The 26,184-nt window shown below is 40.5% G+C and overlaps 2 protein-coding genes across 9 annotated transcripts in view; both read left to right on the forward strand.

Moving 5' to 3' along the window:
- The window catches only part of LOC105486335 (solute carrier family 9 member B2), a 57,321-nt gene extending 55,163 nt beyond the window's left edge, over window positions 1-2,158 (forward strand). For 5 of the 6 annotated variants that reach the window (XM_071093239.1, XM_024794257.2, XM_071093240.1 and 2 more), the window contains one exon: window positions 2,026-2,158. Coding sequence is in view for 1 of the 6 variants with exons in the window: in XM_071093241.1 (XP_070949342.1) it covers window positions 2,026-2,135 (110 nt within the window). In the remaining 5 variants the exon portion in view is untranslated. The remainder of the gene's footprint in view (window positions 1-2,025) is intronic. The other variant, XM_071093241.1, reaches the window with a different exon arrangement.
- A 314-nt stretch (window positions 2,159-2,472) lies between these two features.
- Window positions 2,473-26,184, forward strand: part of LOC105486334 (solute carrier family 9 member B1) — a 122,634-nt gene continuing 98,922 nt past the window's right edge. The window contains exon 1 of one of the 3 annotated variants that reach the window (XM_011749184.3): window positions 2,473-2,789. In XM_011749184.3, the coding sequence (XP_011747486.2) occupies window positions 2,473-2,789 (317 nt within the window). Of the gene's footprint in view, window positions 2,790-9,227; window positions 9,323-21,996; window positions 22,119-26,184 lie in introns of those variants that run through there. The other 2 variants (XM_071093235.1, XM_071093234.1) reach the window with 2 other exon arrangements.

A 26,184-nucleotide genomic window follows, 5' to 3' on the forward strand; every position in this document is an offset into this window, starting at 1 on the left:
TTGTTGGGTGAAAGGCAACATAAATACTTCATATTTGACTTTTATGATGCTCTGCAGATTAAAGAATTTTGTTGTATATAATGAATGCTAAGCCTTCGTGTTTACATTCAGATACTCATTTTGCAATGAATGAAACAGACAAATCCCTGCTTTCATGGAGCTGTTTTTAAAATCCATTTACTCCCTCACTCAGAATATATTATAACATGCCTACTGTGTGCCAGGTCTTGTGCTAGATACTAGGGAATACAGTGATGAACAAGATATTCAAGGGCTTGGTTTTCAATAGAACTTGAATTCTAATGGAAAATTGACCCTGTGAGGAATACAAATATGAACAAAACATGATACTTGCATTTAAAAACCTTAGAAGGAAATAAGATATGTACAAATAGCTATAATCCAAGTGAATAATTCAAAAGTGTTTTTAGTGTAGAAGTTGAGGAAATCTTAGAGGAGCTAATACTTGAACTAGATCTTGAAGAATGGAGAGGATCTGGACGGATGGGGTAGTATTAGGGAGTAAGGTGAAGATGGGAACAACTAATGTGGGAGGCTGGCATATTAGCAAAGTTTTGAAAACAGTAAAGCCTGGAGCATAGAAAGTGATTAGCACTTGAGACTGATGAAGAGAATTAGAGATAAAACTAGAAAAGAAATTTGGCACTGAAATCATACTAAATAGATCATTGGCCAAATTTTTATTTTTATTGAAGTACTTTCAGAAGTATGAAAATATTTATGTAGAAAGTTTTAAAACTTTTTTATCATGTCAAATATAGTTTTAAAAAATTGCTCTCAGTTAAGATTCTCCTTATTCCTCAAAAGCTTTTGCTTTCTATGGCCTTGTTGCAAATATTATTAATTTACTTATTTTTAAAATACTATTAATTTTTATAAGAAAGGTTATCAGATAATTATTTAAATTTTTTATTGGTAAATTTTCATTATATTGTCTCCCAATGAACCACTATATTTTGTCAATGTCTCAGAACGTTATATTTTTATATGAATCATTTATGTACCTCTCTGTAACAGGTGGGAATTGCTTCATGGCATTTGGGGAGCATGTAATATATTTATAGTTGACTGACTCAAATCCAGCCTGAGCCCTCTGGCCTGTTGAGAATTCCAAAACTCCATTTGTTGATGTGCCCTCCATCTTCCTTGCATGGACCTTAAAGCACTTACCTGTCCAGGAGCCCATTCCTTCTAGAGCGTAAGAGTAGTGCCCTGGAGGCAAACAGACTCCTAGCAAAGGTCTTCCTTCTCAGCTCTACCATTTGTCCCACCTCCCATTATCTTTAGGGATCTACCTGCTTTTCCTATGAGTACAAAACATTTCCTTTTCATGAGTACAAAACATTCCCTTAATCCTGTAATCATGAAACCCTGTCTACTCTCCTGAAATGAGGAAGAAAATTAAATCCTTGCTGAGATGTGTGTATCACGTTGAAGGAGGGAAGGTGTTAAAAACAATAAAAAGGGCAGGGATGTGGTGGCTCATGCTTGTAATCCCAGCACTGCGGCAAGCCAAGGCGGGCAGATCACTTAAGTCCAGGAGTTCAAGGCCTCCTGGGCAACATGTGAAACTCCTCTCTACTAAAAATAAAAAAATTAGCCAGGGGTGGTGGCGCCCGCCTGTAGTCCCACCTACTCAGGAGGCAGAAGGATCACTTGAACCAAGGAGGCGGAGGCTGCAGGGAACCTAGATCGCACTCTGACCGGGGTAATAGAGTGAGACCCTGTGTCAACAACAACAACAAAACCAATAAAAAGATAATTTCGTATTTAAGTTACCCAAGAAGGAACTGTAATTTGAATCAGATCTTAGATGATGACTAAGAAAAAGAACACTCCGGTAGAGGAATTAACGTTAGAAAACACACTGAGTCAAAAAGGAATACAGTGTTCAAGAGTAAACATTGTTTTGAGTGTCAGGAGAAACATTAGATAGGAATGGGTCGTTTATCTTTCTAAGAAATTTGCACTTTCTCCAATAATGGTTGTTTTTGTCTTTTATAGGAAGCGTGGATTATATTCCTGGAAACTTTGGGACTGAAAGGCGAAAGCTTCTGGGTCCACCATCAACGCAGCTCTGCTTTCATTTCTTTCACATACAACTTTCCACATAAGATTTCAGGCGGGGGAAAAAAACAAACAAAAAAGGTTTTATATTGATAACAGTATATTGTTTACTTTGTACACAGTGTCTTTGTTCAGACACTTGCTGTGTCTCATTGCACCACCACAGCGTCCTTTAGAGATGAGAAGACAACCTCAGGGAGATGATGTATTTGCCTAGGTCCCATAGCTAGCAAGTGACAGTGCTGCAGTTTAAGCTCAGGCCGTCTTGGGGAGAGACCGTGCTCTTTTACCGTTGCACTTCAAGCTGACTTTAGGGGAAACAATCTGAGTTTTGACAAGTTTACTTCTGGCACATGCAGTCCCCAGCACTGCTTTTTGGCTAAAATGCCCAGTGATGTCAACTCTGTCCCTGGATTTCTACAACCCGATGAGTCAATATTCAGAAGAGACGTCAAAAGGAAAGGGTTCAATAGAAAACACACCAGACAGTCCCGGGAGCCCCAGAACCCTGGTCTCCGCCGGCGCGGGCGGCCAAGACGTCACTTAAACGCGCTGCCGCCCCCCCCGCCCCGCCCCGCCCCGCCCCTGCGCGGAAGTCTAGCCGGGCTTTCGCGTCACTACCCTGCCCACCTGGGTGGCGCGTGGCTTACGCAACGGTTACTGGGCTCCCGGGCCAGCGAGGGCTGCGCAAGAAGTTGTAGGTACGGCCCATTTTTCTTAACTCCGCCCTTCCAAGCCCTTTGGCGCCAGTCCCGGGTCTCCCGCGATCATTTCCTTGCGGTAGGCCCCAGGAGGGCCTTTCCTCCCCGCTCAGTTCAATGTGATGCTTGGGCTCCTCTCCCAGACGCTGGGAAAATAGCCACAGACATTGTCTCTCCTCTCCGTGATTCCTTTCCTTACTCTCTCATCCCACATCTTTCTTCTTTGTTCTCTCTTCCTCCTGTTTTTCTTATTTTACAATTACTCTGCAGTAAGAAAGAAGAGATCTGTCAGTCAAGATTGACTGCAAAATTTTATTAATTTTATTAAGCGTGTACTATTTTACAAATGGTGGATCCCTGCAAATAAACCTTCACATACATGCTCCTGTGATTGAGGATTCTGGGATTGGTTGCCCATCCTGAGAAAGCTGTCTTCCCCCACCCACCCACCTCCACGCCCCTTAATCCTGTTTACTCCTCTTGGCTTTAATCCAGTGGACAAGCACTTCCAGCAGTCCCCAACCTTTTTGGCACCAGGGACCAGTTTCATGGAAGACAATTTGGGGCGGCCGGGGGGAGGCAGGATGGGATGAAACTCTTCCATCTCAGATCATCAGGCATTAGATTCTCATGAGAAGGTGCAATTTAGATCCCTCGTATGCACAGTTCACAATCGGGTCTGTGCTCCTATGAGAATCTAATGCCTTTACTGATCTGACAGGAGGTGGAGCTCGGGCATAATCCTGTAGCCCCGTCACCTGCTGTGTGGCCTGTTCCTAATAGGCCACAAACCTGTACCTGTCTGCTGCCCAGGGGTTGGGGATCCCTGCTTTAGACCAGTGCTTTTGAAGGAAAAAGGACAGTTGCACACATACTGTGTCTGTCACATAAATCAGGAGTGTTACAAGAGCTCTTCAAGGGACCATACCAGGTCCCTCACTCCCCTCTTTGGATTTCCTAGAGCCTATGAAATAACAGATTCGGTGATGTGGGGAGATAATTAGCCCAGTTGGCACTGAGGGAGGCCACACCCCACTCTCTGATTTTCCTTAGAGATAAATATAATTACTTGTGCAACAGAAGCATGAAAAATAACACTTATTATTGTCACCCTTAGAGAATTCATGCCCCAAATATTTTAGTCACTGTGTGCCTATGAAAAGGGCATTCATATTTATTGTCCTCTGGTATTTTTTTTAACTTACTTTTTAAAATTCTATACAGATTTAGTTAGTACAAGTTCAGTTTTGTTGTGTGGATATATTGCATGGTGTTGAAGTCTGGGCTTTTAGAGTACCATGATTTATACTGCTGTTTTTCAGTTGGCTCTTGTCGGAAGGTCCTGGCAATTACAAGACAAAAGGAAATAGGCAGCTGCTGTAATAGTAACATATAACGTATCGTTTTTATAGTACTTCTCATTTTATACTTATTTTCATACTCATCCTGTTTAAACACTTCTGTTGGTTAACGAAATCCCATGTTACTGGGGTGTTTACTAAACACTGAGATTGAACAGTACCTGGAACATAGTGTAATATATTTCCTTAGAAATATATTCCATAGTGTAATATATTTCCTAAGTGTGAAGAGAAACCGGTAGTGAGTTTGGAGGGAGTGATAGGATCTGATTTACATTGTAAAAACGTTTGTTCTGCCTAATACGTGATGACTGAATCATACTGGGTGGGGAGCAAGATCTATAGCAGAAGGCAATTGCAGAAATCCAAAGAGGAATGACAAGTTCGGGATAAAATAGCAGAGAAGTAGATGTATGTGAGCTCTATTTTGGGGGCAGAGCCTACAGACTTTGTGATGTTTTGAATATAGAGGTGATGAAAAAGGAGTCCCTCTAGCCCCTAAGTTTTTGTCTTAAGATTGTGTGGATGGTTATGCCATTTACCAAATGGAAAAGACTAAAGGAGAAAAAGGAGCAGCCAGGGTGGAGTGGGGGGTGGGGGGTGGAGTTTTATTTTGCTTACCTTGATTTTTATATTCTTATTAGAAATCAAAGGTAAGCTGAGTCTTGAGCTCTGCAGAGTGCAAGGAACCAAAGATACAAAGTTGGGAGTCATCAGCATATGTAAAACTACCTAGGGCAAGTGTGCTCACAGAGAACATTGCATTGACTAGTATAAAGCAGAGGAAAAGAAGCAAACAAAGGAGATGGAAGAATAGCCAATGAAGTAAGAAGAAAATCTGAAGAGTGCGGAGACATGAAAGCCAAAACTGGCGGGGCATGGTAGCTCATGCCTGTAATCCCAGCACTTTGGGAAGCTAAGGCGGGAGTTCCAGACCAGCCTGACCAACATGGAGAAACCCCGTCTCTACTAAAAAACAAACAAACAAAAAAGCCAAGACTACAAAACATGGCCAATGGTATTGAATCATGCTTAGAAATCAAGTAAAATAAAGAGATCTGTGCATTGGATTTTTGAAACATAAAGTAGTTTTATGCCTTGACTAGTACAATGAAGAGAAAATGTGGTGTCAAGAAATTGACATAGTACTGCTGGCTGGGCACGGTGGGTGGCTCACACCTGTAATCCCAGCACTCTGGGAGGCCAAGGCCGGCAGATCACAAGGTCAAGAGACCTGGCCAACATGGTGAAACTCCGTCTCTACTGAAAATACAAAAATTAGCCAGGCGTAGTGGCATGCGCCTGTAGTCCCAGCTACTCGGGAGGCTGAGGGAGGAGAATCACTTGAACCTGGGAGGCAGAGGTTGCAGTGAGCCAAGATCGTGCCACTACACTCCAGCCTGGCAACAGAGCGAGACTCCGTCTCAAAATAAAAAAAAAAAAAGAAAAGAGAAAAGAAATTGACGTAGTATTATAGACATCTCAAGATGTTTTACTATAAAAGAGAGCCAATAAATGGAGGTAATAGAGGAATATGTATGATCAAAGAAGGGTTCTTAAAGATAAAGGATAGTTAAGCATATTTAGACTAATGGGAATAATCCAATAGAGGGGGGTGGAAATGATGGTATAAGAGAGTGTGTATATTTTAGGAGTGAAGTCTTTGAGAAGATAAGAGGGTATGGAATCCAGGGAATATATAGAAGTGTTGGCCTTAGGTAGGAACATGAACATATAATTTTTTTCTTTTTGAGACGGAGTTTCACTCTTGTTACCCAGGCCGCAGTGCAATGGCACCATCTCAGCTCACTGCAACCTCTGCCTCCCAGGTTCAAGCGATTCTCCTGCCTCCACTTCCTAAGTAGCTGAGATTACAAGCACGCACCACCACGCCTGGCTAATTTTTTTGTATTTTTAGTAGAGACAGGGTTTCACCATGGCCAGGCTGGTCTTGAATTCCTGACCTCTGGTGATCCGCCCACCTCAGACTCCCACAGTGCTGGGATTACAGGCGTGAGCCACCACGTGCAGCCACATGAACATGTAATTTATAGTAATAAGAAGAAAGACAGCAAGTATGGGTAAAGATGCAGATAGATGGGTAGATTCAGTGGTCAGAGGTGAGACCTTTATGCCTGATACTAATACTTTTTCTCAATGAAGATAAGGTATGACGCAAGAATAGTAAGGAGTGAGGAGGCGTATTTGAGTAGGAGGTTTAAGGGGAAAAGATAAGGTACAAAATAGTCATTTGGAGGATGGAAAGCAATCAGAATTGTAGCACAGCTGGGCAAAGTTGAGTGGCCATTTGAGATTTGTGGCCCTGTAAGTGAGTGGCTAAGATACAGTGGAAGAAAAAGACAATAGGAGCTAAGGAGATCAAGGAACTGAAAGACTAGAGTGTTGGGTGTGTAGACCACCTGGGTATTAGTGGTTGACTTAGGAGCTAAATTAGTATTTGAGCCCAGATATCCTGACTTTCTAGGTCAGAGGGTTACCATTTCACTGTGAAACAGTTCACAGCACTACTCTTTTGTGCCACTTACCTACCCTTTTGGTCAACATTAAACAAAATTGTGTCCTGACTTTTTTTTTTTTTGGGTCCATACATTCAAATTATAAACTGTCATAGGCTGGTACTTTTGTCTTGTCCCTTTCATACATTAATGTATACTTACTCAATTTTTGGCTTGTTTTTCTTTGTGATTTTTAACCATTTCCATCAATACGTATTTATTAAAGTACAAAAGTCTATCTCTTGGATGGTAAGGCGAAGATGAAGAATTAACTTTGGAAATCCTGTAGCATTACAGAGCTAGGATAACCAGTCATAAGGAAACTTGATCTGCATTGACTTTAATAACAATAATAATAATAGACATCATTTTGGATAACCTTTTACATGTTATGCTTTTATTTTCTCTTTATCTCATTTCATTCTTGTAACTGCCTTTTTCAGATGAGGAAATTGAGACTTAGAGAGGTTAAAGGTCTTGACCAAGGACACATACCTAGTAAGTGGCAGAATTATTAATCACAGTGTTCTGACTCTAAGTCCCATATTTTCCACTAGATTAGTTTGTCTCTGCTTTTTTCACTCTGTTGTATCCAAAGTGATATCAAAGAAAAACTCGCTGGGTAGAAAGTATTGGCTGGTTGGTGGCCTCTTAAAATGCAAAGAGTATTTAGTATGTGTTTAAAATCCAATAATTGATGGTATAAATATTTATCTACTATATACTATATTAGGCAATTCAGATAACTCAGAAATGATTATGGAACTGTCTCTTGTTTAATAGTAGGGAAATAGATGGGAACACAAGTCACTAAGAAGCATTTCTTGGACTTCTCTCACATTCTAAATGTGCTTCCACAATACTCTATATTGACCACAGTCTGTACACAGAGGAGAATACAGTATCTGTAATATAATGGGCTCTCAATGAATAGTTGTCAAATTTTAAAATGATGACAGTTAAACAAGGAATTAAAATAATGGGGTGCATGCTGTGATAAGTGTTGGATGCCATGATAAGGATGCATGTTGAAGGTAGTGTCAGGAAATCTTCTGGAAGAAATGACTTCTAAATTGATGAAGCATTAGCTGGATGAAAAGCAAGAGTGTTGGTGTTGGAAGGCAGCATACAGAATGCATAAAGTTTTGGAGATGTAAGACATGGCAAGTTTGAAGAACAAAAATTTAGTATGGCTAAAGTTTAGAGTGTCAAGTGATGAATGAGAAGGTAGGCAGGGTCAAGGTTAGAGCCTTATTCAAAGGGCCCTATAAGCTGAATGTAAGGAGTTTTAACATTTTTCTTCTATGGGAAGTCATTGAGGAATATTAAGAAGGTAGTTACCATAATCAAGCTTACATTTAAGAATATTGTTCTGCATTGTGAAAATTGCATTGAAGAGGAACAAGACTGGATGTGGGGAAAAGCTAGAAGACCATTACAGTGTTTAGATGGGGAAATGCTTATGGCCTGGACTGGACTAGTGGCAATTTATCTGGAAAGAAATGAATAAAATTTTTAAACATTCAGTAACTGGTATTAATATGATTTAGTAATTCACTTGATGCTAGCGGATAAAGAAAAGCAGCAAGAAAGAATGACTTCTCAGTTTCTATTTTGAGCAACTAGGTCAAAGGTGGCTTCATTCTCTGAGATAGGAAATTATCTAGAGAAGGAACAACTTTGGTGGGGAAAGATCTTGAGTTTGTGCATATACTAACTTAAGATGCTTGTAAGACAAGTAGAGATATTCAATAAGTAATTAGATATACTAAATAGAATCTTGAGAGCTTTTCTGGTTCAAATTCATCAGCATATTATTTAGAATTATAGCCACGATAGTAGAATAGATGTTGAGGAATGTATATAGAATGAGAAGAGAATAGGGCATAGAGAAGAATTCTGAGGAAGCCCAATATTTAAAGGATGAATAGGGGAAAGAAACCAGTAACAAAGACCAAGAAAGGACACCAGAGAGGTAAGGATGATAGAGCAAAGAACAAAGTGACATGAGAATTCAAAAGGGAAAAAACACATCCAGTTTTTGTAGTGTGCATTGCAGGAAGCTTTATTTAGAATAATCAATGGAAATTTACAAAGAGGTACAGTGGGAAGATGTTCGAACCAAATAAAAGCATGGAGAGCAGTTAACAGTTTGATTGAAATGTAGGGTCACAAGAAAGAACCAGAGAGAAAGCTGGTCAGACAATTTAATTCCATGTATAGCAAACCTTTGATTCTGGATAAGTTTTTGGTAGCATTGTCTATAGTTGAGAAAAACCATTGTGTTTGGTGCTAAGAGAAAGACAAGAATATAAAACATGCCTGGAATGGTTTATGCTATGGTTTGACTATTTATGTCTCTTCCAAAACGTATGTTGAAACTTAATCTCCAGTGCAACAATATTAAGAGGTGGGGCCTTTAGGAAATGATTAGGTCATGAGGGATCTGCCCTCATGAATGTATTATAAAAGTCCTTACAAGAGGGCTGGGGATAGCTAGCTAGGACTTTTTTGCCTTTCTATCCCTTCCACCATGTGAGGACACAATGTTCATTCCCTTCAGAGAATACAGTGTTCAAGGCACCCTTTTGGAAGCAGAGACCTCACCAGACACTGAACCTGACTGAACCTTAATCTTGGATTTCCCAGCCTCCAGGTTTGTGAGAAAATAGATTTCTATTTATAAATTATTCAGTCTCAAGTATTTCAAGTATTTTGGCATAGCAGCAGGAATGGACTAAGAAATTGTTACTAAGAAGTGGAGTGTTCCTATAACAAAACCCATTATTGGGGGGGGGGTGCCAAGATGGCCGAACAGGAACAGCTCCAGCCTCCAGCTCCCAGCGTGAGTGACACAGAAGACAGGTGATTTCTGCATTTCCAGCTGAGGTACCGGGTTCATCTCACTGGGGCGTGTTGGTCAGTCGATGCAGGACAGTGGGTGCAGCCTAACGAGTGACAGCCGAAGCAGGGCGAGGCATCACCTCACCTGGGAAGCACAAGGGGGAATGGAATTCCTTTTCCTAGCCAAGGGAAACTGTGACACACAACACCTAGAAAATCGGATCACTCCCACCCTAATACTGTGCTTTACCAAGGGTCTTAGCAAAGGGCACACCAGGAGATTATATCCCGTGCCTGGCTTAGAGGGTCCCATGCCCACAAGCCTCCCTCATTGCTAGCACAGCAGTCTGAGATCTAACTGCAAGGCTAGATCTCAGTGAGGCTGGGGGAGGGGCGCCCACAATTGCTGAGGCTTAGGTAGGTAAACAAACCGGCTGGGAAGTTCGAACTTGTTGGAGTCCACTGAAGCTCAAGGAGGCCTGCCTGCCTCTGTAGACTCCACCTTTGGGGACAAGGCATAGCTTAAAAAAAAAAAAAAAAAGCAGCAGAAACCTCTGCAGATGTAAATGTCCCTGTCTGACAGCATTGAAGAGAGTAGTGATTCTCCCAGCACGGTGGTTGAGATCTGAGAACGGACAGACTGCCTGCTCAAGTGGGTCCCTGACCCCCGAGTAGCCTAACTGGGAGACCCTAACTGGGAGTAGCCTAACTAGAGTGGACCTCAAGCAAACTCCAACAGACCTGCAGATGAGGGTCCTGACTGTTAGGAGGAAAAATAACAAACAGAAAGGACATCCACACCAAAACCCCATCTGTACGTCACCATCATCAAAGATGAAGAGTAGATAAAACCACAAAGATGGGGAAAAAGCAGTGCGGAAAAGCTCAAAATTCAAAAAATCAGAGCACCTCTTCCCCTCCAAAGGAACACAGCTCCTCGCCAGCAATGGAACAAAGCTGGATGGAGAATGACGAGTTGAGAGAAGAAGGGTTCAGTCGATCAAACTTCTCAGAGCTAAAGGAGGAACTATGAACCTGTGTCTGTTGTCTGCATAAATGTCTTGTTTTGAGAAGTGTCTGTTCATATCCTTTGCCCACTTTTTGATGGGGTTGTTTGTTTTTTCTCATAAATTTGTTTGAGTTCTTTGTAGGTTCTGGATATTAGCCCTTTGTCAGATGGGTAGATGCAAAAATGTTCTCCCATTCTGTAGGTTGCCTGTTCACTCTGATGGCAGTTTCTTTTGCTGTGCAGAAGCTCTTTAGTTTAATTAGATCCCATTTGTCAATTTTGGCTTTTGTTGCCATTGCTTCCGGTGTTTGAGACATGAAGTCCTTGCCCATGCCTATGTCCTGAATGGTATTGCCTAGGTTTTCTTCTAGGGTTTTTATGGTTTTAGGTCTAACATTTAAGTCTCTAATCCATCTTGAATTAATTTTTGTATAAGGTGTAAGGAAGGGATCCAGTTTCAGCTTTCTACGTATGGCTAGCCAGTTTTCCCAGCACCATTTATTAAATAGGGAATCCTTTCCCCGTTTCTTGTTTTTGTCAGGTTTGTCAAAGATCAGATGGCTGTAGATGTGTGGTATTATTTCTGAGGGCTCTGTTCTTTTCCATTGTTCTATATCTCTGTTTTGGTGCCAGTACCTTGATGTTTTGGTTACTGCAGCCTTGTAGTGTAGTTTGAAGTCAGGTAGTGTGATGCCTCCAGCTTTGTTCTTTTAACTTAGGAGTGTCTTGGCAATGCGGCTCTTTTTTGGTTCCATATGAACTTGAAAGTAGTATTTTCCAATTCTGTGAAGAAAGTCATTAGTAGCTTGATAGGGATGGCATTGAATCTATAAATTACCTTGGGCAGTATGGCCATTTTCATGATATTGATTCTTCCTATCCATGAGCATGGAATGTTTTTCCATTTGTGTCCTCTTTTATTTCACTGAGCAGTGGTTTGTAGTTCTCCTTGAAGAGGTCCTTCACATCCCTTGTAAGTTGGATTCCTAGGTATTTTATTCTCTTTGAAGCAATTGTGAATGGGAGTTCACTCATGGTTTGGCCCTCTGTTTGTCTGTTATTGATGTATAAGAATGCTAGTGATTTTTGCACATTGATTTTGTATCCTGAGACTTTGCTGAAGTTGCTTATCAGCTTAAGGAGATTTTGGGCTGAAACGATGGGGTTTTCTAAATATACAATCATGTCATCTGCAAACAGGGACAATATGACTTCCTCTTTTCCTAATTGAATACCCTTTATATCTTTCTCCTGGCTGATTGCCCTGGCCAGAACTTCCAACACTATGTTGAATAGGAGTGGTGAGAGAGGGCATCCCTGTCTTGTGCCAGTTTTCAAGGGGAATTTTTCCAGTTTTTGCCCATTCAGTATGATATTGGCTGTGGGTTTGTCATAAATAGCTCTTATTATTTTGAGATATGTTCCATCAATACCAAATTATTGAGAGTTTTTATCATGAAGCACTGTTGAATTTTGTCGAAGGCCTTTTCTGCATCTATTGAGATAATCATGTGGTTTTCGTCTTTGGTTCTGTTTATATGCTGGATTACGTTTATTGATTTGCGTATGTTGAACCAGCCTTGTGGCCCAGGGATGAGGCCCACTTAATCATGGTGGATAAGCTTTTTGATGTGCTGCTGGATTCGGTTTGCCAGTATTTTATTGAGGATTTTCACATCAATGTTCATCAGGGATATTGGTCTAAAATTCTCTTTTTTTTTGTTGTGTCTCTGCCAAGCTTTGGTATCAGGATAATGTTGGCCTCATAAAATGAGTTAGAGTTGAGTTCAATTCCTGGATATCCTTGTTAACTTTCTGTCTCGTTGATCTGTCTAATGTTGACAGTGGGGTGTTAAAGTCTCCCATTATTATTGTGTGGGAGTCTAAGTCTCTTGTAAGTCTCTAAGCACTTGCTTTATGAATCTAGGTGCTCCTGTATTGGGTACATATATATTTAGGATAGTTAGCTCTTCCTGTTGAATTGATCCCTTTACCATTATGTAATGGCCTTCTTTGTCTTCTTTGATCTTTGTTGGTTTAAAGTGTGTTTTATTAGAGACTAGGATTGCAACCCCTGCCTTTTTTTGTTTTCCGTTTGTTTGATAGATCTTCCTCCATCCCTTTATTTTGAGCTTATGTGTGTCTCTGCACGTGAGATAGGTTTCCTGGATACAGCAGATTGATGGGTCTCGACTCTTTATCCAATTTGCCAGCCTGTGTCTTTTAATTGGAGCATTTAGCCCATTTACACTTAAGGTTAATATTGTTATGTGTGAACTTGATCCTGTCATTATGATGTTAGCTGGTTATTTTGCTCATTAGTTGATGCAGTTTCTTCCTAGCATTGATGGTCTTTACATTTTGACATGTTTTTGCAGTGGCTGGTACTGATTATTCCTTTCCATGTTTAGTGCTTCCTTCAGGAGCTCTTGTAGGGCAGGCCTGGTGGTGACAAAATCTTTCAGCATTTGCTTATCTGTAAAGGATTTTATTTCTCCTTCACTTATGAAACTTAGTTTGGCCGGATATGAAATTTGGGTTGAAAATTCTTTTCTTTAAGAATGTTGAATATTGGCCCCCACTCTCTTCTGGCTTGTAGAGTTTCTGCCGAGAGATCTGCTGTTAGTCTGATGGGCTTCCCTTTGTGGGTAACCCAAGCTTTCTGTCTGGCTGCCCTTAACATTTTTTCCTTCATTTCAACTTTGGTGAATCTGACAATTATGTATCTTGGAGTTGCTCTTCTTGAGGAGTATCTTTGTGGCGTTCTCTGTATTTTCTGAATTTCAATTTTGGCATGCCTTGCTAGGTTGGGGAAGTTCTCCTGGCTAATATCCTGAAGAGTGTTTTCCAACTTGGTTCCATTCTCCCCGTCACTTTCAGGTACACCAATCAGCCGTAGATTTGGTCTTTTCACATAGTCCCATATTTCTTGGAGGCTTTGTTCATTTCTTTTTACTCTTTTTTCTCTAAACTTCTCTTCTTGCTTCATTTCATTCATTTGATCTTCAGTCACTGATACCTTTTCTTCCAGTTGATCGAGTCGGTTACTGAAGCTTGTGCATTTGTCACGTAGTTCTCATGTCATGGTTTTCATCTCTATCAGTTCTTTTGTGGACTTCTCTGCATTGGTTATTCTAGTTAGCCATTTGTCAAATCTTTTTTCAAGGTTTTTAGTTTCTTTGCACTGGGTTTGAACTTCCTCCTTTAGCTTGGAGAAGTTTGATTGTCTGAAGTCTTCTTCTCTCAACTCATCAAAGTCATTCTCCATCCAGCTTTGTTCCATTGCTGGCAAGGAGCTGCATCCTTTGGAGGGGGAGAGGCACTCTAATTTTTAGAATATCCAGCTTTTTTGTACTGCTTTTTCCCCATCTTTGTGGTTTTATCTACCTTTGGTCTTTGATGATGGTGACATACAGATAGGGTTTTGGTGTGGATGTCCTTTCTGTTTGTTATTTTTCCTTCTAACAGTCAGGACCCTCAGCTGCAGGTCTGTTGGAGTTTCCTTGAGGTCCACTCCAGACCCTGTTTGCCTGGGTATCAGCAGCGGAGGCTGCAGAAGAGTGAATATTGCTAAACAGCAAATGTTGCTGTCTGGTCATTCCTCTGGAAGCTTCGTCTCAGAGGTGTACCCAGCAGTGTGAGCTCAGTGTGAGGTGTCAGTCTGCCCCTAGTGGGGGATGTCTCCCAGTTAGGCTACTCGGGGGTCAGGAACCCATGTGAGCGGACAATCTGTCCGTTCTCAGATCTCAAACTCCGTGCTGGGAAAATCACGACTCTCTTCAAAACTGTCAGATGGGGACATTTACATCGGCAGAGGTTTCTGCTGCCTTTTGTTTGACTATGCCCGGTCCCCAGAGGTGGAGTCTACAGAGGCAGGCAGGCCTCCTTGAGCTTCGGTGGACTCCACCCAGTTCGATCTTCCCAGCCAGTTTGTTTACCTACTTAAGCCTCTGCAATGGCGGGCACCCCTCCCCCAGCCTCGCTGCCACCTTGCAGTTAGATCTCAGACTGCTGCTAGCAATGAGGGTGGCTCCGTGGACGTGGGACACCTGGAGCCAGGCACAGGATATAATCTCCCCGTGTGCTGTTTGCTAAGACCCTTGGTAAAGCACAGTTTTAGGGTGGGAGTGACCAGATTTTCCAGGTGTTGTATGTCACGGTTTCCCTTGGCTAGAAAAGGGAATTCCCTTCCCCCTTGCACTTCCCAAGTGTGGTGATGCCTTGCCCTGCTTCAGCTCACGCTGCGTGCGCTGCACCCACTGTGCTGCCCCAATTGTCCGACATGCCCCAGTGAGATGAACCCTGTACCTCAGTTGGAAATGCAGAAATCACCCATCTTCTGTGTCGCTCATGCTGGGAACTGGAGGCTGGAGCTGTTCGTATTCTGCATCTTGGCGCGGATCAAGTCTGAATGCTTTTTTATAGAGTATTCTGTTGTGCATGTAGGTCTCAAATTCATTTGTTCAGAAAGATGTATACTGTGGTTGTTTTTAACATGTTAATCTTTTATCTAACCTCAAGAAGAGTTCTTTGTTTGAAAAGTAGCAATAGTTCCAAAGATTCCAAAGCAATACATACTCACAAACACAACTGTTGATGCATATGTTTTACCTAACATTAATTGAATAAGTATGTGTTAAATGCCTATTACATGTCAGCAATGCATAGCAGGTAAGAGAACAGACTATGTATTTAAACACACTGGAATTCAAAATCCCAGCTTTGCCACTCTCAATGGAGGTAAAAGAGCTGCAGTCTCATTTAGAATAATTTATACTGAATTCCATATACATTATGATTTTTGAAGGAAATTTCAGTTCTTATTTATCCAATTATTAATGCTATTGTCAAATTTAATTGGCATTCCTTCTATAGAGGAGAGAGGTGAGGAATTATTTAAAAGTATTTAGCTGGGATACAAAAGTAAACCATCCACATTTAGAAGAGTACAAATTGGCCATAAGGTTTTGCTAAATGGTCTGTGATATATAGTCACTAGAGGTCACTATTGCATAACATTTCTCCAAAAGCATAAACCCATAGTACTGTGTATGGACACACCAAGGAAAGACAAGTTGTTTATATTAAGTGATACATATGCACATACACGGCATTTAAGAAATGAAGTTCCCAAGCAGTATGTATTGCTATTCTTTTAGCCTATTTCTTAGTATGTCCCTCAGATAATAGAATCATAGACTTAAAACTGTTAAGACCCGACCAGGTGTGGTGGCTCACGCCTGTAATCCCAGTACTTTGGGAGGCCAAGGTGAACGGATCACAAGGTCAGGAGATCAAAACCATCCTGGCTAACATAGTGAAACCCGTCTCTACCAAAAATACAAAAAATTAACAGCACGCGTCTGTAGTCCCATCTGCTCGGGAGGCTGGGACAGGAGAATCAGGTGAACCCAGGAGGCGGAGGTTGTAGTGAGCTGAGATCGCGCCACCACACTCCAGCCTGGGCTACAGAGCAAGGCTCCATCTCCAAAAACAAAACAAAACAAAAACAAACAAACAAAAAAACTGTTAAAGCCCTTAGATCATCTAAGATCCTCACTCCCTACCTCACTTTATAGGTTTGGAATTGAGCAAAGGGATGAAATGAAAACAAATTTACTCAATATGATGTATCAGGGCCAGGTGCGGTGTCTCACGCCTGTATTCCCAGCACTTTGGAAGGCCGAGGCTGGCAGACCGTTCGAGATCAGTCTGGCTAACATGGTGAAACCCTGTCTCTTCCAAAAAATAAAAAATTTAGATGGACATGGTGACGCACGTCAGTAGTCCTAGCTATTCGGGAGGCTGAGGCAGAATCGCTTGAACCCGGGAGGCAGAGGTTGCCTTGAGCCGAGATCACACCACTGCACTCCATTCTGGGCGCTGAGACTCTGTCAAAAAAAAAATGTAGCAAATGAAAAACAGAACTTAGATTGCCCAATTCTTTTTACAATACTACACTGTGTCCATTATTAATATATAATCAAACAGACGTTCTAATAAACCAAGGTGAAAATGGAACTTCTAAATCCATCAAATTTTTTCACTATTTTAAAAGCAAAGCCTAGCAACATAACAGCAGTACAGACTTCTAATAAAAGTTTTAAATACCATAGCTTTTGCTATAAGTTGTACAAATATCTTGCTATTATGTATTCCCATAATAGCAAGATAGGTATATGTGTGTTTATGTATGTACTTACATCTACCTCATTCCAGAAAGGATTTTAAGATGCTTATTGAAATAAGTAGAGCATAAAAATTTTTTAAACTGAGCTGATCATTTATATGTAAGACACTGGAATATAAATCAGTAAGAAATCTTATTTTTGTTAGTACAAAAAGCATGCCATAATTTCTAATAAACGTATGCAGTAAACTCATATTTGGCTGTCTGTCCTCAAATTTGATTCTGCTTTCCCTAGGTGTGAATATGAAGAAAAACAGATAGTACTATGCCCATTAAAAGATGATGAGATTTGGGAGGCCAAGGTAGGAGGATCACTTGAGCCCAGAAGTTTGAGACCAGCCTGGGCAACATAGGGAGACTCCGTCCCTACAAAAAAATTAACCAGACATGACATGCCTATAGTCCCAGCTACTTGGGAGACTGAGGCAGGAGGATCACTTGAGCTGGGGAAGTGGAGGATGCAGTGAGCCATGATCACACCACCGCACTCCAGCCTGGGTGACAGACTGTGAATTTCTCTCTCCAGGAAAAAAAAAAAGAAAAAAAAAAAGGTGACAAGAGATTGTAAATTACCCAAGATCATACAGCCAGTATATTTCTGATTTCAAGGCAGTTAGGCATTTATAGTAATGCCAAGTTACTGTAGCATGGAATGCTTTTCCCTTTGTGTCTTATCTGATTTCTTTCAGCAGTGTTTCGTAATTCTCATTGTAGAGATCCCTCACCTCCCTGGTTAGCTGTATTCCTAGGTATTTTATTCTTTTTGTGGTTGTTGTATATGGAATCTTGTTCTTGATTTGACTCACAGCTTGTACTTGTTGGTGTATAGAAATGCTACTGATTTTTGTACATTGATTTTGTATCCGAAATTTTTCTGTAGTTGTTTGCTGTATCTAGGAGATTTTGGGCAGAGACTATGGGGTTTTCTAGGTTTAGAATCATATCATCTACAGACAGAGATTGTTTGACTCCCTCTCTTCCTACTTGGATACCTTTTCTTTCTTTCTCTTGCCTGATTGCTCTGGCTAGAACTTCCAATATTACATTGAATAGGAGTGTTGAAAGAGGGCATCCTCAGCTTGCTCTGGTTTTCAAGGGTAATACTTCCAGCTTTTGCCTGTTCAGTGTGATGTTGGCTATGGGTTTGTCATAAATGACATTATTTTAAGATATATTCCTTCAATGCCTATTTGTTGAAGGCTTTTATTTTTATTTTTATTTATTTATTTATTTATTTATTTGAGACAGAGTTGGGCTCAGTCGCCCGGCTGGAGTGCAGTGGCAGTGGCACGATCTCAGCTCACTGCAAGCTCTGCCTCCCAGGTTCACGCCATTCTCCTGCCTCAGCCTCCAGAGTAGCTGGGACTACAGGCGCCCGCCACCACAACTGGCTAATTTTTTTTGTAGTTTTAGTAGAGACGGGGTTTCACCGTTTTGGCCAGGATGGTCTTGATTTCCTGACCTCGTGATCCGCCTGTCTCGGCCTCCCAAAGTGCTGGGATTACAGACGTGAGCCACCGTGCCCGGCCTGTTGAAGGCTTTTAACATGAAGTTATGCTGAATTTTATCAAAAGCCATTTCTGCATCTATTGAGATTATTATATGGTTTTGGGGTTTAGTTCTAATTATGTGATAAATCACAATTATTGGTACATATGTTGAACAACTTTGCATCCCATGGATGAAGTCTACTTGATCGTGATGGATTAGCTTTTTCATGTGCTGCTGGATTCCATTTGCTAGTATTTTGCTGAGGATTTTTGCATCAGTGTTCATCAAGGATATTGGCCTTTTTCTTTTTTATTGTGTCTCTGCTAGGTTTGGGTATCAGGATGATGCTATCCTCATAGAATGAGTTGGGGAGTTCTTCCTCTTCAATTTTTTGGAATATTTTCGGTAGTAATCGTACCAGCTTCTCTTTATATATCTGGCAGAATTTGGATGTGAATCAATCTGGTCCTGGGCTTTTTCTAGTTGGTAAACTTTTATTACTGATTCAATTTCAGAATTCATTATTTGTCTGTTCAGGGTTGTAATTTATTCCTGGTTCAATCTTAGGAGGTTGTACGTTTCCAGAAATTTACCCATTTCTTGTAGGTGTTCTAATTTGTTTGCATAGAGGTATTCGTAATAGTCTCTGAGGATTTTTTTTGTATTTCTGTGGGGTAATGTCCTTTTGTCATTTCCAATTGTGTTTATTTGGATCTTCTCTCTTTTTTTGTTTGTTAGTCTAGCCGGGGTCTTATTTATTCTTTCAAATAATCTTATTTGTTCTTATTTATAATCTTATTTATTCTTTAAATAATCTTTTTATCTTTCAAAAAAACCAACTCCTCGATTCCTTCATCTTTTTGTATTGCTTGTCATGTCCCAATTTCATTCAGTTCAGGTGTAATTTTGGTTACTTCTTTTCTTCTGCTAACCTTGGGGTTGGTTTGCTCTTGTTTTTCTATTTCCCCTAGGCGTGAGAATAGGTTGTTAATTTGAGATCTTTCTAACTTTTCTATGGGGGCATTTAGTGCTATAGACTTTTCTCTTAGCATGCTTTAGCCCTGTCTCAGAGATTCTGTTATATTGTATCTTTGTTCTCGATAGTTTCAAAGCATTTCTTAATTTCTGACTTAATTTTATTGTTTACCCAAAAGTCATTCAGGAACAGGTTTTTTAATTTCCATGTAACTCTATGGTTTTGAGAGTTCTTTTTAGTATTGATTTCTATTGTTACTGAACTGTGGTCCAAGAGTGTGGTTCAGTTTTTTTTTTTTAATTTACTGAGAATTGTTTATGGCTGATCATGTGGCCAATTTGCAGCATGTGCCATGTGCAGATGAGAATAATGTATATTCTATTGTTTGGGGGTGGCAAGTTCTGTAAAAGTCTGTTAGGTTCATTGATCAAGTGTTGAGTACAGGTCCCAAATATCTTTGTCAGTTTTCTGCCTCAGTGGTCTGTCTGGTACTGTCAACAGGATGTTTAAACTTACCACTATTTGTATGTGGTTATCTAAGTTTCTTCATAGGTCTTTAAGAACTTATTTTATGAATGTCTTTGCTTCTGTGGTGGGTGCATGTATATGTTTAGGATAGTTAGGTCTTCTTGTTGAACTGAACCCTTTACCATTATGTAATGTCCTTCTTTGTCATCTTTTTTGATTATTGTTTGTGTAAAGTCTGTTTTGTCTTAAATCAGAATAATAGCCCCTGCTTTTTTCTGTTTTTTATTTGCTTGGTAGATTTTTCTCCATTCCTTTACTTTGAGCTTATAGTTGTCATTGCATGTGAGATGAGTCTTTTGAAAACAGTATATTGTTGGGTCTTGCTTCTTTATCCAACTTGCCATTCTGTGCCTTTTAATTGGGACATTTGGCTCATTTACACTCAGAGTTGATACTTTGATATGTGCAAATTTAATTCTGTCATCATGTTGCTAGCTGGTTATTATGCAGACTTGATTGTGTAGTTTCCGCTTTATAGTGTCAATGGTCTGTGTATTTAAGTGTTTTTGTGGTGGCTGGTAATGGTCTTTAATTTCCATGTTTAGCACTCCCTTCAGGACCTCTTGTAAGGCATGTCTGGTGGTAACAAATTCCCTTAGCGTTTGTTTGTCTGAAAGGATCTTATTTCTCCTTTGCTTATGAAGCCTCTTTTAACTAGATAAGAAATTCTTGGTTGAAATTTCTTTTCTTTAAGAATGCTGAATATAGGCCCCTCAATCTTTTCTGGCTTGTAGAGTTTCTTCTGAAAGGTCCACTTTTAGCTTGATGGCGTTCCACTTGTAGGTGACCTGCCTCTTCTCTCTAGCTGCCTTTAATGCTTTTTTCTTTCATTTTGACCTTGGAGAATCTGAATACTTTGTGTCTTGGCGATAGTCATTTTATATCGTATCTCACAGGGGTTCTCTGCATTTCTTGAATTTGAATATTAGCCCCTCTAGCAAGATTGGGGGAATTTTCATGGATGATATCCTCAAATATGTTTTCCACATTACTTACTCTTTCTCCTTCTCTTTCAGGGACATAGATGAGTTGTAGATTTGTTCTCTTTACATAATCCCCTATTTCTCAGAGATGTTTATTCTTTTTGTTCATCTTTCTTTATTTTTGTCTGACAGAGTTGATTCAAAGAAATGGTCTTCAAGCTCTGAGATTATTTCCTGAGCTTGGTCTATTCTGCTGTTAATACTTGTGGTTATGTTATGAAATTCTTGTAGTAAGTTTCTCAGTTCTATCAGATCAGTTTGGTTCTCTCTTAAAATGACCATTTAATTTTTAAGTTCCTATATCATTTTATTGTATTCCTTAGAATCCTTGCATTGGGTTTCAACTTTCTCCTGAATGTCAATATTCATTCCTGTCCATATTCTGAATTATATGTCTGTCGTTTCAGCCTGGTTAAGAATCATTGCTGAGGAACAACTACAGTCATATAGAGGTAAGAAGATACTGGGGCTTCTTGAGTTGCCAGAGTTCTTGTGCTGGTTATTTCTCATCTGTGTGGGCTTATGTTCCTTCAACATTTAAGCTGTTGTCCTGTAGGTAGGGCTTTTTGCTTATATCTTCTTTGATGCCCTTGGGGATTTGGTTGTGGTATAAGGTGGATTCAGTTGTCTGGCTTCATTTCTGGAAGATGTTAAGGAGTCAAGGCTCAGCTCAGCTCTCCTGGGCTAGGTGGTCTAGCTCTGGGGGTCTGAAACCAAGCCCTCAGCTCTGTTCTCTGGCCCCTCAAGGTTAGGAACCTGGTGTGCTGCAGGAGCCAAGGTGTTCCTGGTCCATTGCCACAGTACTCCAAAGGGGAATTACCCCCATTGGAGTGCTTCATTGGGATAGTGGCAAGAGGATCTTTGCTTGCTCACACATTCCAGCTGCCTCAGCAGTGCAAAAGGGTGCATGTGTGTCAGCTGGGGAGGGGCATCAGTGGGAGTAGGGCAGCAGCATTCCTAGATTGAGGTGTTTCTAGAAATATGCAACAACAAAGCAACAATAAACATATTTCAAGATAGTTTAGGATATTTATAACAGTATTTTGAGGATGATGGATCACAGATATTGAATACAAAAACAAGTAAAGAAGGAAGAGGGCAAAAATTTGAGTTAAAGGGTTCATTACTCTGCACATCCTGATGAAAGTGAAGAATAATTGGAAGGGATGAAGTGAATGCGACTGAACAAGAGAACTGAAAGAAGATGAAGTAGTATTCAGAGATGTAGATGGTTGAAATCATGATTATCAATAATAGAGCATTTCAGATGATAGAAGGTTTTAGTGTGGCCTTTCCTTTATTATAAAGGAAGTAAAGAACTGAAGAAACAAGATAGTAGATGAATTATCCAAGTATGCAAGATGAAAATATTACAAATATGGGGATCAAGCACCAATGTTTTTGCTGAATAATGGGAGGGATCAAAATAAGGTAAGTAAGTAACAGTGAGTAGAAGAGGAGGAAGGTGTATTGTCAAATTATACAAGCTTCAAAGGAGCAAGGATTTTGTTTCTTTTTTATATAAGAAGTTTTAGAAATAGCAGTAGGGTGTCAGAAGGAATTTTAGTGAATAAACTGCTGTTATGTAAGAAGACCATAGGGGAAGCAGTGTCCTCCTTAAAGGAAGGGCTTGGTTTCAGATAGGGCACAGAATTTGAGAGAATGCTTTGAAGAGAGGCTGAGAATATAATACAGTTTGATAATCATCTGGCAGAAGTTCCAGAGTGTTCAGTGAAAGCACTCGAGAGTTAAGGACCATGGAGAGGGCTGCTCAAAGGCAATGGATAGCATTATTGGCATAATGCCCAAAGGTCTGAACAGCTTTGTAATTGATTTCCAATGAGCTATTTCTAAACCATTTTAGCCTTCTGTGACTTATTCACCCTTTGTTTTCTATTTTTAAGTTTTTCTTAAGACTCTTTTTTACTTCCAAGAGAAGTTATTTGTACTAGTTCATTTTCTAAAATGGAAAAGTCAAAAAATTGTATAATTGTTTGATTTTTTCTCTTTTCTTAGTAGATCATTTAATGTTTTATAGATTTAAGTTATTACAGCATTTTCTAAATGTTAGCCTATAAATTCTTATGAGAGCTTTAGTCTATGTCTTGCACAGAATATTTGTCACATTATATGCACTTTAGTTTTAAGAGTATGGTCTCTGGAGTCAGACTGCCTGATGGGCCCCAATTCCTTTATTTATAGTTATGTAACATTGAAGAAGTTAATTCAGCTATTCCAGTATAGGAAGGTATGGACAGTAGAAATAAACCAAGTTAGGAAATGGTAAGGTATGCCTGATATGGTTTGGCTTTGTGTCCCCACCCAAATCTCATCCTGAATTGGAATCCCCACAGACCTGTAAGCCCACATGTTGAGGGAGAGAGGTGATTGGATCATAGAAGCAGTTTTCCCCATGCTGTTCTCAAGATAGTGAGTTCTCATGAGATCTGATAATTTTATAAGCATCTGGCCTGTTCCCTTCTTGCACTTCTCTCTCCTGCCACCATGTGAAGAAGATCCTCCTCCTTTGCCTTCCACCATGATTGTAAGTTTTCTGAGGCCTCCCCAGCCATGCAGAACTGTGAGTCAATTAAACCTCTTTTGTTTATAAATTACCCAGTGTTGGGCAGTTCTTTATAGCAGTGTGAAAATGGGACTAATACAGAAAATTGGTAGTGCGAAGAGTGGGGTACTGCTATAAAGATACTTGAAAATGTGGAAGTGACTTTGGAACTGGGTAACAGGTAGAGGTTGGAACAGTTTGGAGGGGTCGAAAGAATAGAGGAATATCTGAGAAAGTTTGGAACTTCCTGGAGTCTTGTTGAATGGTTTTGATCAAAATGCTGGATAGTGATATGGACAATGAAGTTCAGGCTGAGGTGATCTCAAATGGAGATGGGAGCTTATTGAAACTGGACCAATGATCATGAGACTGGTGGCATTTTGCCCCTGCCCTAGAGATCTGTGGAACTTTGTACTCAAGAGAGATGATTTAGGGTATCTGGCAGGAGAAATTTCTAAGCAGCAAAGCATTCAAGAGGTGACAGACCATAAGAGTTTGGAAAATTTGTGTCCTGACCATGTAATAGAAAAGAAAAATCCATTTTTGAGGGAGAAGTTCGAGCTGCCTGCAGAAATTTGCATAAGTAATGAGGAGAATGGGGAAAATATCTGAGATCTTCATGGCAGCCCCTCCCATAACAGGTCTGGAGGCCTAGAAGGAGAAAATGGTTTTGTGGGCCAGGCCCAGGGCCTTGCTGCTTTGTGCACTCTTAGGACTTGGTTCCCTGCGTCCCAGCCATGGCTAATATGAGTCAATGTACAGCTCAGGTTGTTGCTTCAAGAGGGTGCAAGCCCCAAGCCCTGGTGGCTTACACGAGGTGTTGGGCCTATGGATGCACAGAAGTCAAGAATTGAGCTTTGGAAACCTCCACCTAGATTTCAGAGGATGTATGGAAATGACTGGATGCCCAGGCAAAAGTTTGGTACAGGGGTGGAGCCTCAGGAAGAACCTCTGCTAGGGCAGTGTGGTAGGGAAAGGTGGGGTTGGAGCCCCCTACACAGGGTTGCCAGTGGGGCACTGCCTAGTGGAGCTGTGAGAAGAGGGCCATCATTCTCCAAACACCAGAATGGTAGATCCATTGACAGCTTGCACCGTGCCCCTCTAATGTCTGCAGACACTCAATGCCAGCTGTGAAAGCAGCCAGGCATGGGGCTATACCCTGCCAAGCCACAGAGGCAGAGCTGCCCTAGGCCATGGGAGTCTACCCTTTACATCAGCATGCCCTGGATGTGAGACATGGAGTCAAAGGAGATTATTTTGGAGCTTTAAGGTTTAATGACTGCCCCCACTGGATTTGGACTTGCGTGCGGCCCGTAGCCCCTTTGCTTTGACCAATTTCTTCCATCTGGAACAGGAATATTTACCCAATGCCTGTACCCCCATTGTGTCTCGGAAGTAACTAACTTGCTTTTGATTTTACAGGCTCATAGGCAGAAGGAACTTGCCTTGTTTCAGATGACACTTTGGTCTATGGACTTTTGAGTTAATGCTGAAATGAATTAAGACTTTGGGGGATTGTTGTGAAGGCATGATTGGTTTTGAAAACCTGCCTTGCCTCAGATGAAACTTTGGACTTGTACTTTTGAGTTAATGCTGGAATGAGTTAAGACTTTGGGGGGCTATTGGGAAGGCATGATTGATGTTGAAATGTATAAAGGACAGGCAATTTGGGTGGACCAGGGCAGAACGATATGGTTTGGTTCTGTGTCTCCACCCAAATTTCATCTCAAATTGTAATCTCCATGTGTAGAGGTAGAGACCTGTAATCTCCATGTATGAAAGGAGGGAGGTGACTGGATCATGGGGGCAGTTTCCCTCATCCTATTCTCAAGATAGTGAATGCATTCTTATGAGATCTGATGGTTTTATAAGCATCTGGCATTTTCCCCTGCTTGCACTTCTCTCTTCTGCCACCATGTGAAGAGGGTCCTAGCTTTCCCTTCACCTTCCGCCTGATTGTAAGTTTCCTGAAGCCTCCTCAGTCACGTTGAACTGTGAGTCAATTAAACGTCTTTCCTTTTTAAATTACTCAGTCTTGGGCAGTTCTTTATAGAAGTGTGAAAACAGACTAATACAATGCCTGATATGGGAGGAATCAAGTGAGACTGCCATAATTTATCAAGGAAATCATCTAGGGTAAAATCCCTAAAGGACTATACTTGAGGAACAAGGACAAATTGAAATAAAACTGATCATTACAAAGCTATCAACTAAGCTCAATCTCTGATTTTGTTAAAGTGATTTTTCACTCCCCCTACTCCACATATTTCTTTACAAAAGAAGTAATCATCTGGAGACTGTACAATTTGTACACAATGTCAGGCTTTCAACAAAAATTGTGAACCATAGTATTAGACAATGTTATATGACCTTAAGCCAAGATAGAAAATTGAAAAGAGAAACAGACTCAAAAGGGATCCAGATTTTTGAGTTAAAGAGGTTACAGTAACTATGATTATAAGAACTAAAAATATTAAAACTCTTAAAGGAAATATAGAAGGAAAGTTCCATGATACTGGATTTGGCAGTTTAATCCTTGGCTATGATACCAAAAGTACAGGCAACTAAAGGAAAAACAGATGAATTGGACTACGTTAACATTTAAAACTTATATGCAACAAATGACACTATCAACAGAGTGACAAGGCAACTTACAGAAAATATTTACATATTACTAATAAGATATTAATACCTACAGTATATAAAGAACTCCTACAACCCAGCAACAGAAAAAAACAAACATCCCAATTTTAAAAGGGGCAAAGATGCTGGGTGCAGTAGCTCATGCCTATAATCCCAGCACTTTGAGGCTGGGAGTTTGAGACCAGCCTGAGCAACATAGCAAGACCCTGGCTGTACCCAAAAAATTTGCTGGGTGTGGATGTGTGCATCATTAGTCCTACTACTTGGGAGGCTGAGGCAGAGGATCCTTTG

Source organism: Macaca nemestrina, chromosome 3 (assembly GCF_043159975.1).
Source record: "Macaca nemestrina isolate mMacNem1 chromosome 3, mMacNem.hap1, whole genome shotgun sequence".
NCBI lineage: Eukaryota > Metazoa > Chordata > Mammalia > Primates > Cercopithecidae > Macaca > Macaca nemestrina.